The 15,176-nt window shown below is 31.5% G+C and overlaps 1 protein-coding gene across 8 annotated transcripts in view; it reads right to left on the bottom strand.

Moving 5' to 3' along the window:
- Positions 1 to 736: 736 nt before the first annotated feature.
- LOC126751455 (peripheral plasma membrane protein CASK) overlaps positions 737 to 15,176 on the bottom strand; it is a 98,937-nt gene continuing 84,497 nt past the window's right edge. For 5 of the 8 annotated variants that reach the window (XM_050461733.1, XM_050461741.1, XM_050461757.1 and 2 more), the window contains 8 exons: positions 14,166 to 14,264; positions 13,691 to 13,829; positions 12,722 to 12,775; positions 8,798 to 8,917; positions 8,606 to 8,728; positions 8,431 to 8,538; positions 8,184 to 8,359; positions 737 to 8,119 (listed from right to left, as the gene is read on the bottom strand). In XM_050461733.1, the coding sequence (XP_050317690.1) occupies positions 7,940 to 8,119; positions 8,184 to 8,359; positions 8,431 to 8,538; positions 8,606 to 8,728; positions 8,798 to 8,917; positions 12,722 to 12,775; positions 13,691 to 13,829; positions 14,166 to 14,264 (999 nt within the window). In that variant the 3' untranslated portion in view covers positions 737 to 7,939. The remainder of the gene's footprint in view (positions 8,120 to 8,183; positions 8,360 to 8,430; positions 8,539 to 8,605; positions 8,729 to 8,797; positions 8,918 to 12,721; positions 12,776 to 13,690; positions 13,830 to 14,165; positions 14,265 to 15,176) is intronic. The other 3 variants (XM_050461749.1, XM_050461791.1, XM_050461783.1) reach the window with 1 other exon arrangement.

The following is a 15,176-nucleotide window of genomic DNA, read 5'->3' as shown; positions in this document are numbered from 1 at the left end:
TTGTATATAGACCTTTTTCACATAACCTCAAAACATATGTGAAAAATTTAAATAATCAAGTTTTTGAGTGTTCTTACTTTTATCTCGTACAAAAAATTGCTTTCTTTCACAAGATTTGGTGTAAACTTACCTTCTGATATGCCAAGCATACTGTATATTTTTTTAATTGAATGGGGTTAATACTTCCTGTAGCCCCCATATACCTAATATAAAGATTTTCGAGCTTCCGGGTGACTTTATATCGCATTATTGGCCGATATGTGAGTTATCTTAATGAAAATGAGAGAGCATCTTTTCTTATAATGGTGCATATTTGTGTTTAGAATAAAATAGGGTGAAAACTCGCCCTATACTACATATAACTAACAGGCCTTATGTAGGTGAAGGTAGTTCCATGGCTTTAATCCTTGCAAGTTTCGAAAGTATGAAATGTTCAGTTATACCCGAACTTAGTTGAAAACATTAAGAAAGAAACCTTATATTGACCCAAAATTGAAAAAACTGTAATTTTTAAACAAAAATTGTAGATTCCTGTGTTCGACTGTTTTAGCAAAAAGCTTTTAACTGTTTGCAGTCTAGCGGCTTTTATCGAGGCATCCTCACTTCAATGCTAACTTTTTGCTTTGCAAACCTGTGCGGCAAAGAAAACACGTTTGATTTAAATTTATTTTTGGTGTATTTCATGTTTTTTCTTTTAATTAATTTTGTGGATTTCATTCTTTTCTTTGCTTTTCGTTAATTCTTATTTAGTGTTTTATTCTTGTTTTACTTTTTGTCTTTTTTTAACTGTATTGTTTCACTTTGTTGTTGTTGTTTGGTTTGGTTTGGTTTTACTGACTTTATGCGATTCATTGTATTAATCTAAATATATATAATATATAAGTTTATATATTTATGCTGTTTCAATGTTCAGCTTCAGCTTTTAGGCTTTATGGCGCCCGTGACTCTTAATACCATTATCACTACCATCAAAGTTTCGACACATCTGCATCCAACGAACCACGCGTCTGCGCACACACATGCGCATACCATTAATTTCATATGCAACTGCGCATGCGCATGTGTGTGCGACTTGTGTATGTATGAATCTATGAATGTACGTCTCTCAGAGGCTTCATATACTTCTTATTTTTTCGTTTGAATTCATTTATTTTGTTTTTAATATATTCTTTGTATTGTTTTCTTTTTTTTTATTTCATTAATTTTATTTTCTTTAACTTTAATTCTGCTTAAATAACAACTGTTTTTTCATTATTTTAGTATTACTTTTAACGGCTTTATATTACTGTTGATCACATACACGTATGTATGTGTGAGCTACATATGCATGTGTGCATGTATGTATGTATGTACATATCTCAAACTCGATTTTTAGTGTTGTTGCAATGATTGACGTTTTTCTTTTTGTTTCTTTGATGAGTTGCATTTAAAGAAAATATGTGTATAGACAATTCTAATAAAAAACTTTCAACAATTAAATTAATGTTTAAGCCATTTGCTACGAATAGCCAGAATTAAATTACACCCCCGTACAGCTAAGGTACCCATTACAACTTATGATTTCATAAAATTTCAATTCATTTCATTGAAACAATGCTAAATTTATTTATTCTAAAGTGTTTCGAAAATAAATTCTAATAATGACATGCAAGCAAGCGCTGCTTCAAGATCTTGCCGCCGTTACTCGTTTATTGTACATGTAAATATATATACATATATTCATTTATGCATCCCGATTTTTATTAAACACGACTTTCACTCAAAGGGACAAAAGTGTGTGTTTGGCTCTCTGGCGCTGTAGAGTAAAGTGCGTTCGCTTTTCGGCTGCTCGGCTACTCGTTTTCGTCAAATTTTATTCTACGCGTATGTATGTGTAATTTTGATTCTCAAAGCAGTGATTTTCTTTAATTGTATTAAATGTATATTAATTTTGTCAATGTCGCTAGTAGTGTGTACGTTAGTGATAATTTATAAGTATGTATGTTTGTATGTTAGCGTTTTTTGTAATGAAAACCTACTTGGAATTGCTAATTTAAGTACCGTTATTGAGTAAAATTCCCCTTACTCGTATTATGTAATTCATATCTAATCATAATTACTACCACGCCCCGTTTAAGTAAGCATCTAAGCAGCTGTATATTTTCACTATAAAAAAACATTGCAGTAAAATGGGCGAGGTGGTGCGGAACTAAGGCAGGAGGGTGGTCACAGGGAGGAAAACAACGATTAAACATACATATGAGAGATGAGAAGTTGCTCTGTGTTTGCTATCGATGAGGGAATGTACAATAATGTTGTGGCAGGATGTGGGACTTGGACTTCCAACTAGCTCCTTAACCAGGCATCTTCCTAGTCTATATAGTAGTCTATTTAAATCTAATTTTAATCTAGTTTCATTTTAGTAAAACGTAAATTGAGCGATTTAAGTTTAGTTTGGCAACAGTTTTCAAATGGTCTCAACCACTTCTTAGTCAATTTTATACCGTCTATTTTATATGACTTATTTGTTTATCATTTGTTTTTGTTTTAATATTTAACCAACATGCATGCAGCACATGTTTGTTCTCTTATGTCTCTTAGTTAGAAAGTGTGTATAACTTTTGAAATTAACAATTAATTTAATGCATAGTAGTGTGAAGTACAGTTACTATTCATTATGTTGGGGGAAACTTTTTCACATTTCCCCCCACATTTTCATAGCATGAGTAGTATAGCTGCGTTCGCGTTTTTGTTTAATTATCTCTCTTTAAATTTGCTGAAATATTCGATTACAATCATCAACCCTTTGAAACCATAGAATCTTAAAGATACTTACAAAAGTTTTTTTAGTTCTCTCAAAAACTACAAAATAAGCTCAGAAATACGGTAAATATATTTGTCTGTTGGTTTAGTATGTATGCATGTTTGTGTGTAGGTATGCTGTGTGTCTACTCACGTTTGCGGTTGATTGGTGAACACTTTTTTGGGTGAAATGAAAAGTCACTGATGAAATAGTTGTATATATGTATGTATGTATGCAAATGCTTTTTGTGGCAAATTTTGTTGTTAGTTTTCTTTCCAAACTATTCATGACATGAATGTGGTTAAATATTGAAACTAAAAATGAAAATAAACAAAAATATTAAATGAAATATCCACTAAATTAAATAAAATAAAAATATGTCACGGCAGTTTTAAATATATGAATAGAGCTTTTAAGTAGTATTATTAGTAAAACAACGAAAGCCAATAATGACACTTATTTCCAAACTAAAACAGGCGCATACATACATTTTTGAATGGTAATGCGTTGAAAATGAGTTTAACCTCAAATAAATATTATTTTCAGAGGACTTATATGATAGCTTTACATTCATACAGGATTGCAAATTAACATTTGATTTATTTAATTTTTTTTTGTATTTCCGAAAATATCGATTAAAAATAATTACAATTAATTAATAGATTTACTCGTGCATTCACAATAATGCACTAAAAAATTTTAAATTATCACTTAAAGTTAAATAAAAAACATAATTATTTTATTTTTTAACTTGCAAATTTTTCCAAAATCAATTTTAAAAATTTATTTTCAATTTTTAATTAATAAAAAAAACAATTCTTAAATTTTTAATTCCAAATACCGGATTGAAAATTAATAAAAAAAAATTAAATTCCAAGCATATTATCTTCATATTAATTTTTTCTTTGTATTTATGATTCTGATTTGGGATAAAAATTTAATTTTTTTTTACTTTTCTCAAAATTTATTTTATATATCTTGGAATAATAAGTGAATTTTTAATCCCAAACATCTTCGAATACAAATTAATTTCTAATATTTAATTCTAAAATCAGTTTTAAGAAATTTATTTTTAATTTTTAATTAATAAAAAAATAATTCTTAAATTTTTAATCCCAAATACCGGATGGAAAATTAAAAAAAATTAATTTCCAAGCATATTATCTTCATATTCATTTTTTCTATGTATTTATAATTCTGATTTTGGGACTAAAAATTTAAACTTTAATTTGAAATTAAATTAATTAAATTTTAATTTTAAATTCGATTAAATTTTAAATAAAAATTTGTATTTAAAAAAAAATTACATATATGTATGTATGTATTTAAATTTTCAGTTTTTAATTTTTTGGCTTTTGGATTTTTCTCAAAACATGTTTTACGTATCTTGGAATAAATAAATTTAATTTTTAAAAGTTAAAAATTTATTTTTAATTAATAGAAAATAATTCTTATATTTTTAAACTCAAATACCAGATTGAAAAATAAAAATAATTTTTTCTTCACATTTTATCAATTTTTAATTTTTATGCTGAGTTCAAAATTTTTACTATTGAAATAAAAAGTTAACATTTTCAATTTATATTCTTAAAAACTTGGAATATAAATGAACTTTCAGTTTTTATTTTGGATGCTATTTTCGAAAATTGAAACTTGAAAAAAAAATCCAAATTAGAAATAAAAAGTGAAAAAGTGCAACTAAGAACTAACCTAGAGCAAATATTACAAAAAAAATATTAATGTAATTTGCGAAATTGCTGTATTGAATAAATGCATATAAATTTTTAAATGGGAAAAGCTGTTAGTGTTAGTTAGTTGAAATAAGTGTTAGTGACTTGAAATAATGCCCGCGCAAGGAAATGAAGCCTATACGTACCGAAATGTACATACATATGTGTGAATGAGTATGCATATTTTGCAATCCAATAAAGTAATTGTGTGCTAATGGTTTCGCTATGACAGCCTGCAGCGTTAAATGTGTGCCAATGTCGCGTGATGCTGTGATGATCTTCATTTGTGTTGCCTTAATAGAAGGGTTTACGTGCTGCTGGTGGGGCTTTGTGTTAGGTTCTCTTAGTTAGTTTATTGGAAAAAATTCAATACATTTACAGTTGTCTGCTTTCACATTTTGAAATAATTCAACCTGAGTTATTTGTAATCAAATTATTACCATTTCTCTTAACGTTCTTAACGATTCCATGTAACGGTTCTCAAATATTTAATGCATGTATGTACGTAATATACTTGTACGATTATCTTTTCATTGCATACCTGTGTGTCCGCGTTTCGAATATTTTTTAATTGGTTTACAATTTACTGTTTTTCATTTATATTTTTAATTTCCTTTTGTTTTGTTTTAGTATTTGGTTGACAGTAACTTTACTAAAATTATTACTATGATTCTCTCTTTTACCGTTTTTTTATTTTATTAACGTTTTTCCATGTGCTTTTTTATTTCATTTAATTCTTATATGTGTAGATGTGTGTATGAATGCTTTACTTGTATCGTTTTTTTTTTTGCTTTTGTGCTTACTTCACTGCTTCACTTGTGCTGCAGATTTAACGCTCAGCAAACTTGCTTTTCGTCATCTTGTTCTCTGCAACGTTAACTTTGTTTATTATGCATTTTGTATTATTTTGTTAAAAAGTGCAAATATTATTTGGTTGTTGTTGTTTGTTTATAACTCTTTTTACTTGTTTACTTTGTGTTTTACTTTCATTGTTTACAATTGCATGATTTTCATTTAAAATTTACTTAATTTGCTTTTTGTGACTCTTACTTTTGAAACACTCTTAATTGCATCGGTTGAATACTTTTCAATAATACTTTTAGTTTATTGTGTTGTGTACCCGCTCGTAAAATTGTAATTATTAATTATATGCAGTATACTTTGCAAATTCTCTTTCACTTAATTTCAAATAGTTCGTTTTAAGAAGTTCTATAATTAAAAGTTACATTAAATTAATTTAACAAGTACTTGTGTGTGTGTGTACATATGTATATATATTTTACTTTACATAAGAGTTTCGAAATAAATAAAAAATTTAACAATTGCTTTAAGTAAACTTAACAAAGTTCCCAAATAAAGTGGTTTACATTTTGAAAATTCCACAACTTGCCATTATTTAACACACGTGCAACAGTCTTATTCAAACACAACATAGAAGGGATTACCGATTACCTCCCGATTTGCCTGATTACAAAATTTTAATATTTTTCTTCTTACTGTGTATTGAAGTATAGGCAGGATTGTTAAAAATGCTTAAAAAAAAAATAATTCAATTAAATTTTTTTTTTTAATTTTGTGGTCATATGTAAATAGAGGAAACAATAGTCCAGGATCGAAAAATAAAAAATAAATTTTTATTTCCTCGTACCGGATTAAAAAAAATTAATTCCAAAAACTGCATAACAAATTTTTTAATGTTTTATCCTCAAAAATCTTAGTTAAAAACAATTTTTGTATTTTTAACCACAAAACATGGATTGAAAAATAAAAAACGAAATTAAAAATATTTAAAAAAAGTTTCAATCGCAAAAATCAGAAATTAAAAATAAATTTAAAAAAATCTTAATTAAAAGCAATTTTTAATTTTTAATCCCAAAAACTGGATTGAAAAATATAAATATGAATACCAGAATTAAAATTAATACAAACAAATTTTAATTCCAAAAACCTGAAATTACAAATAAATTTTAAATTAAGTGTTTTCTTAACCCAAAAAGTATAATTAAAACTTCCAAAAGGAAGTTTATACAGAATTTCCCCTTTTTCTCGTTTGCGTGCTTCGATAGTATGATGATCGCGCATTTAGGTTAAAGAAGTATAAATTTTAATAAAATGCCAACATAATTCAACTCTTTGTGTCTTATAGATATTTAATTGCTTTACTTTATCGCATTTCAGTAAATTTTTCCTGTTTTATACCTTTTTATTCCAGCTTTTAATTTGAAAAACATTTTTTTTTGTTGCTCCAATTTTTTAATCAAAAAATATTTTCTCAATTTAATTCCAAATAACTTGGTTTTCAATTTTCGATTTTTATTATTAAATTAAGAAATAATAATTTTCATTTTTAATAACAAAACAAAAAAGTCGCAAACGCGAGTGTAGGCAGCCGGAAAAATATTATTTCACTTTTATTTATTTATAATTAAATTGAAAAATAATAATCATGAAAATATAATTTATGTATGATCAAAAATTAAATTTTCAATTCAATAATTGCAAAATCAGAATTAAAAATTGAAAGTTTAATTTTTAAACCATATTTTTTTAATAAAAAATATGCAACCCTGAGTAAAGGCTACCCGAAAAGTATAATTTAACTTTTATTTAATTATAATGTATCAAAATAAAAATAATATTTTCATTTTTTAATTCCAAAATGGGAATTAAAAATGGAAAATCTAATTTTTAATCCATATTTTAATTAAAAAAAGTTGGAACCCGAAAAGAATAATTCCACTTTTAAGTTTACATCCATTGCTTGACTTACAACGAAATAATGCCCGCAAATATAATAAAAATAAGCAAAATTGCTCGTGTGCTTAAAAATGCTCAAGACGTGAAAATTTTTAGGCTTCAAAGTTTCTGCTGCACTATTCTTGTGTATGCGTGTACTCAAAACAGACATACTCAATTGTTTAACGTTGTCTTTTCAATTATTTGGAATGTATGTATGTCTGTGTATAAGTGTTAATGCTTAATTTTTCTTTATTTCTTTATTGCCTATACTATACCTATATTGTTTTATAATGTTGTTGCACCCGAATTTTCATTTATAAATTTTTCTACGAACTAGTGTATGTTTGTGTTTCGTGTGTATTTGCTTGTGTCACTTTGTGCACTGCTGCAAGTAAATATGTCTTTATGTTTTCTTTTTTCTGCACTTTTCCATTTGCGTTTTTTTTTTACTGATGCGTCTTGCCTTAATTCTTATTTAATAATCATTCCTCGGTATACGCGTGTGTATATATGTAAGTTGATTTCCCCAAGTGATGTTCTTTAACGGTGCTTTTTTATTAGATTTACTATTGTTTGTTTTAATAGTTCAGAAGAGGCCCGTATTTGGTTGTTGGGCACCGGCTGCGTATGCTTCCCATTCACAGTCACAGCCCTCTAAGCAGTCGGGACACTCAAGCTCACTGTCTTGTCAGTATAGCCATGAAACTGGCACCCATTGTGGTGTGGTGTGTACACGCTCGATGGCCGCTTCCAGCGTGGCAATTGTCTCGCTTATATCGTTGTTTACGATCGTCAAATCGAAAAAGTGTCCATACAATTGACGTAACATATCGGACTCTTTTGCCAAACGCTCCAAACTGCCATCGTACTGCAAACGAAAATATCAAAATAGTATAATATGATTGTTACGAATATAATACGTTGCGACTTACATCGGCGATATTTTGTAATGATGGCGCCGCAATAAACACGACATAGGGTGTAAATTCTGCAGTGCGCAGAATCTTCAACGCCTGTGGCTCAACGTCCAATATGGCCATTTTACCTTCGGTATGTATGCGACGTATGGTGTCCAGTTTGGTGCCGTACATGGCGTCCTCATGAGTACCTACAATGTAAATACCATATTTAGCGATTTTATATAAATTAGTTAGGCAAACCTTCAAACCGAGCACTTACCATACTCCAAATACTCATTCGCAGCAATGTCGGCCATCATCTCGTCGTGCGATACAAAGTAATAGCTGCGTCCACTCTCCTCCTCCGGTTTTGCAGGTCTCGTTGTATCTGCAAGCATATCGAAAGTTAATATATATAATTTACATTTTCATTTTTATACAAGTAGTGTACTCACGTGGTATGGGGTATGCATATTTATCGGGATACTTGGAAATTAGTGTATTCTTAATGTGACGGCGACCCACACCATGCGCACCAAGCAAAACCAACGTTTTCCGTTGAAAGTTTGGATCACCGACTAGCAGTAAAACAATGTTTATCTTTAGTTGCATACATTTTGTTATATACCGTTAAGAGCAATGCATACCTGGCACTTTTACAACCTCTTCATATGTCACCACATCCAAGTTGTCAAATATGGCATTGTGTTTAGCTAAGTATTTGTCGCGACATTGTTTCTTCTTACGCCCGAAGATCGAACAATTTACTGTGAATAAAGAGAACCGAATTAAAGCAAATGTTCGGCAAAGTTTCGAGGAAAATGTAAAAGTCAAATTCAGGGAGTGTGTGTATTTCCCAAAAACAAGTTTTCATGCTGAAAAAACATTGGCCATGCATTATTGTGATTTAGTTTTTGTCAGCAAGCAATGCAATGTCCATAATTCTGTTTTGAAGCAAACATCAAAAATTACATATTTTTAAAATACATACAAGCTCGTACTTAAAGATGTCCCTAGGCCGCATTTCAAACAACAATTTTAATAATAATAAATTGTAAATATTCTACAACCTCACGCACTTAACCTGCAAACCTCTTTTGAAATATTATATTTTTCAGTAAATTACACTGTGTGACATGATTTTTCTAACAGGAATGAGATTACGGGTTTTGAATTCCTTATTCCATTGTTAAAAACATTGTCTATTGATATGGTTGTCTAACACCTCACATTGCTTAGTAATAGTGTTAATACGATTTACGGGTAACTTCGTTAAAAACAAAAAATCAAACGTCGTTAATTGCAGATTTATTTTAATGGTAAACTCTGTTGGACTATATTTAAATTTTTTTAATTTTCTTAAAATAATTCTAACAGTTCATTTGGGTACCTAATCATATCATTTTTTGGAAAGCCAAGGCGAAAAGTGACCACCGCAAGTGTTTAAATCAGTCGGAGAAGCTTTTTTATGTTTATGGAAACTATATTATTTAATTTCAAGTAAGAATTCCTACTGAGAAGGTTAAACAATCGTTTTTACGTTATTTTGGTCATTCTGTGATGCAGGATAAGGAATGGATTCTGAAAGTTTTTTTTTGCATTTCGTGCTTGTCACAACTGCGAAACCGTAGATAATTTCGTCCATCTTGGAAGCAGCACTAACGCCAACAACAATGTCAGCCTTAAAATCCAACGCAGAATAACTATTGCCAACAGGTGCTACTTCGAACTGAGAGTAAAGTCCTCTCTTTTTCGAGAGAAATGTTCTGCGGGAGATTTATGGTCCGCGAATACCGCATTCGATGGAAGGATGAGCTATACTAGTTATATAACGCCATTGAAATAGTTAAGCGAATTAAGAGACAGCGGCTACGTTGGATAGGTTTTGTCGTTCGAATGGATAAAAACACTCCAGCTCTGAAGGTATTCGACGCAGTACCTGCCGAAGGAAGCAGAGGAAGAGGAAGACCTCGACTCTGTTGGGAACACCAGGTAAAGAAGAAATCTCCGATTATAACTGATAAATAAATAAAGAAGAAGAAGGTCCTTTTCGATAAAAAAAAAAGCCGTTTCATTAAATGTTAGAGCACAAAACAAAAATTAGCCGAATTTTCTATATCATTTCAACTTAAGTTCATTTTCAATACGAACACTTTACACCCTACCAGGGAATCGTACGTTAGCGACAGTATATTTTCTTACCGTCCGCTGTGGAAGAGAGTATACCGTTCCCAAAAAACTCGGGTATGGATCTTGACTTTTGTCCAAATTTACCTTCTCTAAGGTAAAAAGTAGAGAAATTATTTCAGCTGAATGTAGAATTCTCATTTTTCTGATGCAATTAATAAAAGAGCGAAAACTTGGATTCAGTGTTTGTGCTTCACACATATTCGCTTTTTTGGTCTTTTTGGAAATTTGAACTTTTCTTGTGATGAATATAATTAAATTATGTTATGGTTTAGTATTTTATACAGTTATACGATGAGATGATTGTTGAATTATTCAATGGAAGAAACGCAAATTACAAGCCCTGTTATTCTACTATTATGCGTTTTTGACTTATACAAACCGCTTTATACATTTACATGAAATAAAGTCCATTTGCAACTTTAACCTTAATAGCAAATTTAACGAACTTTAGTATTTTTAGTATATATAGTATAATATATTCTAGTAGATAATATATTCAAATACAAGCCATTGTTGAAAATTAATTACCAAAATTTATAAATTGCCATTTTCAAATGTAAAAACTATTTTAAAATTCAACAAACGACTGAGGCAGGTTTATCAGTATAAACAATGGCGCAGATTAAAAATGTATAGTTTACATTGTGACAAAAAAGTCCCTGGAAATTGAAACTAAAACGCAAAATATTTAATTATTCATCAAAATGTATTTTGTTGCCTTCAAAGTAATCCCCACCAGATGTAATACACCTATGCCAACGATCTTTCCAGTCTTCGAAAAACTTTTCATAAGCCCTTTTTGCGATGGTCTTCAGCGAATTTTGTTTTATCTCTTCGATCGACTCAAAACGGGTTACACGGAGCGGCAATTTCAGTTTGAGGAACAAGAAAAAATTACGCGGAGCCAAATCTGGTGAATACAGTGGCTAATCGATGGTATTCATTGCGTTATTGGCTTTAAATTCGGTCGCAATCATGGCTCGATGCGATGATGCATTATCATCGTGTAAAATCCATGAATTGTTCTCCCAAAAATCCGGCCGCTTTCGACGGATATTCTCACGCAAACGGCTCAATACGGCCAAATTGAACTCCTTATTAACCGTCTGTCACTCCGGAACAAGTTCATGATGCACCAAACCACGAATAGCGAGAAAACAATGAGCATCACCTTGTTTTTGAGCGACTTTGGCGTGTTTTTTTTTTTTGGTTTTGGCTCTTTTTCCCCCTCCATTTCGATGATTGCATATCTATCTCATAAACCCATGTCTTATCGGCGGTTATAATACTCTCCATGAAAGTGGAATTGGAATTCGCACAATCAAGCATGTCCAAAGAGACCTGTTTACGGTACTCTTTTTGAAAAAATATCAGCTTTATCGGGACGAGGCGAGCAAGAACGTGTTTCATACCCAAAATATCCACCAAATCTTTCGAACAAACACACGAGAGATGTCGAGCTCCCTTGCTCTTTCTAACAATTGCCTGAATTTGAGACAAAATGTTTGATCGATATTTTTATCCATTGTAAAAATCGCAACGCACTACTGAGGTGTACCGACTTAAGCAGCTGCTGTAAACAAACTGGTTGACAGATAGCGGATATATATGGCATAGTAATTAAGAACAGTCCCTTCCGGTTGCTTTTTTGTCACAATGTATAACGAATCATTCTAACTATGCTATATACAATTTGTAATTTACTATTTTATTAGTAATATTTACGTATATGCAAGTTGTACATAATAAGTATTAAATACATAATTACTATGAGAATTAATTACTCTACAAGGTGGGTCAACCAGTAGGTTACTAAATGGGATTCTAAGTAAAAGCACGGCATATAATGTGGCATAAGGCCTTGGAAGTACCAACTTAATCTTACTTTATGGAAAAAGTAGTGTGTGTGATTGGGTGGAATGTGTGGTGCACGGGATGATACTTAACTATTTCAGCTGGAAAAATGTGCCCCAACAAACTATATTATAACTTTTTAGTGTGGCAGCCATTGGAATCTACATTAGGAATGGCTTTCAAGCGAAGCAACGAAATTGCAAGTTAGGTGTGTGCAAGTCTACTCTAGGTCTTCAACTACTAAAATCAAACACAAAGTGTAAACGGCTCGAAAACCGCACGAATCGTGAGCAACAGTAGCATATGCTGGCAAGTAACGCTTTTCTTGAGGGGTGAAAATGTTTAAATCAATCAACTATTGGGAAAAATTTATTTTATGTACGCTATATAAGAAAGGGTGTGTGTGTGCGTTTGTGAGCGTGTGGGGTTGACTTGGGCGGCACGTGAGTGAGTGAGTGATTGGTGTGTGAGAATTATACAACTGGGGTTAAGTAGCGGTTGCATGGGTGATTGTATACGGTAACTACCTGTCGATCCATCACACCCATCGGCGTGGGCGGAACAGCCAGCGGCACCTTCTCCTGTTTATCATTATGGTTAATATGCGATTTATTGTATTTTACATTATTCATCATCACCAACATTTTTTTGTTTTGTTTTTTTTTTTCGTTTTTATTTTGTATTATCAAAGATATGTTTATCACCAACATGACATCATCATTACAATGAAATCAAAATTGTATGTATGTAATGTGGATAAGAGAAGGGAGACAATCACAACATAACACAATTGGCAAGTTTAACTAGAGGCATGATTGACTATACAATACATACATACATTTACATATATTACAAATACAAATTAAATGGGGAAAATAGAAGGAACTGAAAAACCAAAAAAAAATTAAGAAATTACCGTAGAAAATAATTAATGGCATTGAATACTTGTGCAACCCAACGCAGTTAACAATTTGAATAGTCATGTTTATTTTGCATTAATTTGACGCTGACACGCATGGCTTGGCCGTGGGTTGCACACGCCGCTGACATTTGGCACTTTCGCCTTTCAATTCGGTTTGTAAATAATGGCTCAATTTGAATTACTCAATGCCGCATAATTAAACTTTTTGTTTTTTTTTGGCAACTAAAAACAATGCTTAAATTACACTAAATCATACTAAATTATCGGGTCATAGGTCATACTAAAGAATATAAATTTCATATAGATATTTACTTAGACGCACACACGGGTTAAGGTAATCAAATCGAGTTCCGAAATACATTTTTCAACTACAGCACATACATGTTATAGACGTACAATACTTTATAATACATATACACAGATAATATATATGCGAGTATAATTTGTTAGAGGTTAAATTTTACAATCAACAACCAATTACATATAAGTTCCTCATCTCGGAGGCGGAGGAGGACACAATTAGAGAGTGTGGTAAGCGTGCTGTGTGTTAATTATGTTGGCGATTGCCACTCACCTTGTTCCTGTTTGGTCTTATCCGCAACATTACATGCGATACGCCACTCCTGCAGCTCCGGCGACGGTATCAAACCGGCCGAACCACCGACCGTGTCTAATCGGGCCTGCCACCAATGATGGTCATCTTTGCTTATAATCTTATTAATGAGATAAATCAAATATAAATGAATAGATTAATCTAAGTTAGACAAATCAATTTAGCATATATGTATGTATTATATATGTATATATGTATGTCTGTGTGTATATGCATGCGCTCGCTTTGTTAATAACACGATAATATTCGATTTCCATCATCGCATTTTGCGGTTGATGCCACAACACATTAAGTGTGCGGCACGAAAGGCACAACCAAAAATTTAGCCCTTCCTTAATCACTACCGTTAGCAAATCAAGCGTGTGCTATGAAGCAGTGGCATACTCCTTAGTTATTATGCGTGTTAGTTTGTAGTGTGGCGTGTGAATGCGCTCACCTGTAAAATATCACCGACTTGGAATGCGATGCCTGCCTGAGCACATGGTATAAGCTCATCATCTAAAGGATTATAATCGAATTGTGCACGCACAAATATCTGCAAATAAGAGGATAAAAATTAAATGTCGGTTTCATTTTGCCATACAAAATGCTGTTTGTGCTACACTTTGATCTTTTCACGCCCACTAACTGCTAATGCCGCTTCACTGACTATTTGCTCGAAGAAAGAAGCATCGCTACTTTGTAACTACCATAAATAAATGTATGTGTATGTGTGTGTGTTATGAAAATTTAGTGTTAAAGCATGAACGAGACATTGTCAACTTCTGATTTGACTACCATCTGTAATAGTATGTTAGTATGTGTTCATAATGGAAGGTAACAGAAAGCGCATTATGGCTTTGGTCTTCAAGATTTTAATAATTACTAAGTATTTTAATAATGGGTTTTTCAAAGTGATCAGCCGCACGAGAAATTCACATTCATTTAAAATTCTACTTTTCAGACGAACTTTTGCGAAATTAATTTCAATTGAATTCCTCACTAACAGAATATCAATTAAATTTGAGGTGATTACCGATGCCGTAATCTTTGATAAATAATAAAATTGAAAGAATTTGTTGAAAGCTCATTTTACAGGTAAATATGTAAATAGGCTCAAAAATCTCATATAATATATGTATTTATACTCAGAGACGCTTATAATTTATGATGCCTAGAACTCTTACGTATCGAACAAAAAGATCGTGGCACATCGACAAAATGGCGGCTAATATCATTTCTATCCAATTTACTGGGTTCATAAAAAGTATGGCAACCGAGATGCTTCAACTTTAGTTTAGTGAAAGCTGGACAGTGGAGGAGAAAGTATCTAGATATTTTCATCTCATCTTGCTCAGTGCTGCATTGACAAGTTGCGTCCAACAAAATCTTTAATCTCACGGCGTGAATGCCAAAGGGAAGATATTATTGCGGCAGTGCGCCCAGCTGAGATCTAAGAGTTCAATGG

The sequence above is a fragment of the Bactrocera neohumeralis genome, chromosome 2 (genome assembly GCF_024586455.1).
Source record: "Bactrocera neohumeralis isolate Rockhampton chromosome 2, APGP_CSIRO_Bneo_wtdbg2-racon-allhic-juicebox.fasta_v2, whole genome shotgun sequence".
Taxonomy (NCBI): domain Eukaryota; kingdom Metazoa; phylum Arthropoda; class Insecta; order Diptera; family Tephritidae; genus Bactrocera; species Bactrocera neohumeralis.
This window is presented reverse-complemented; position numbering and strand designations above follow the sequence as displayed.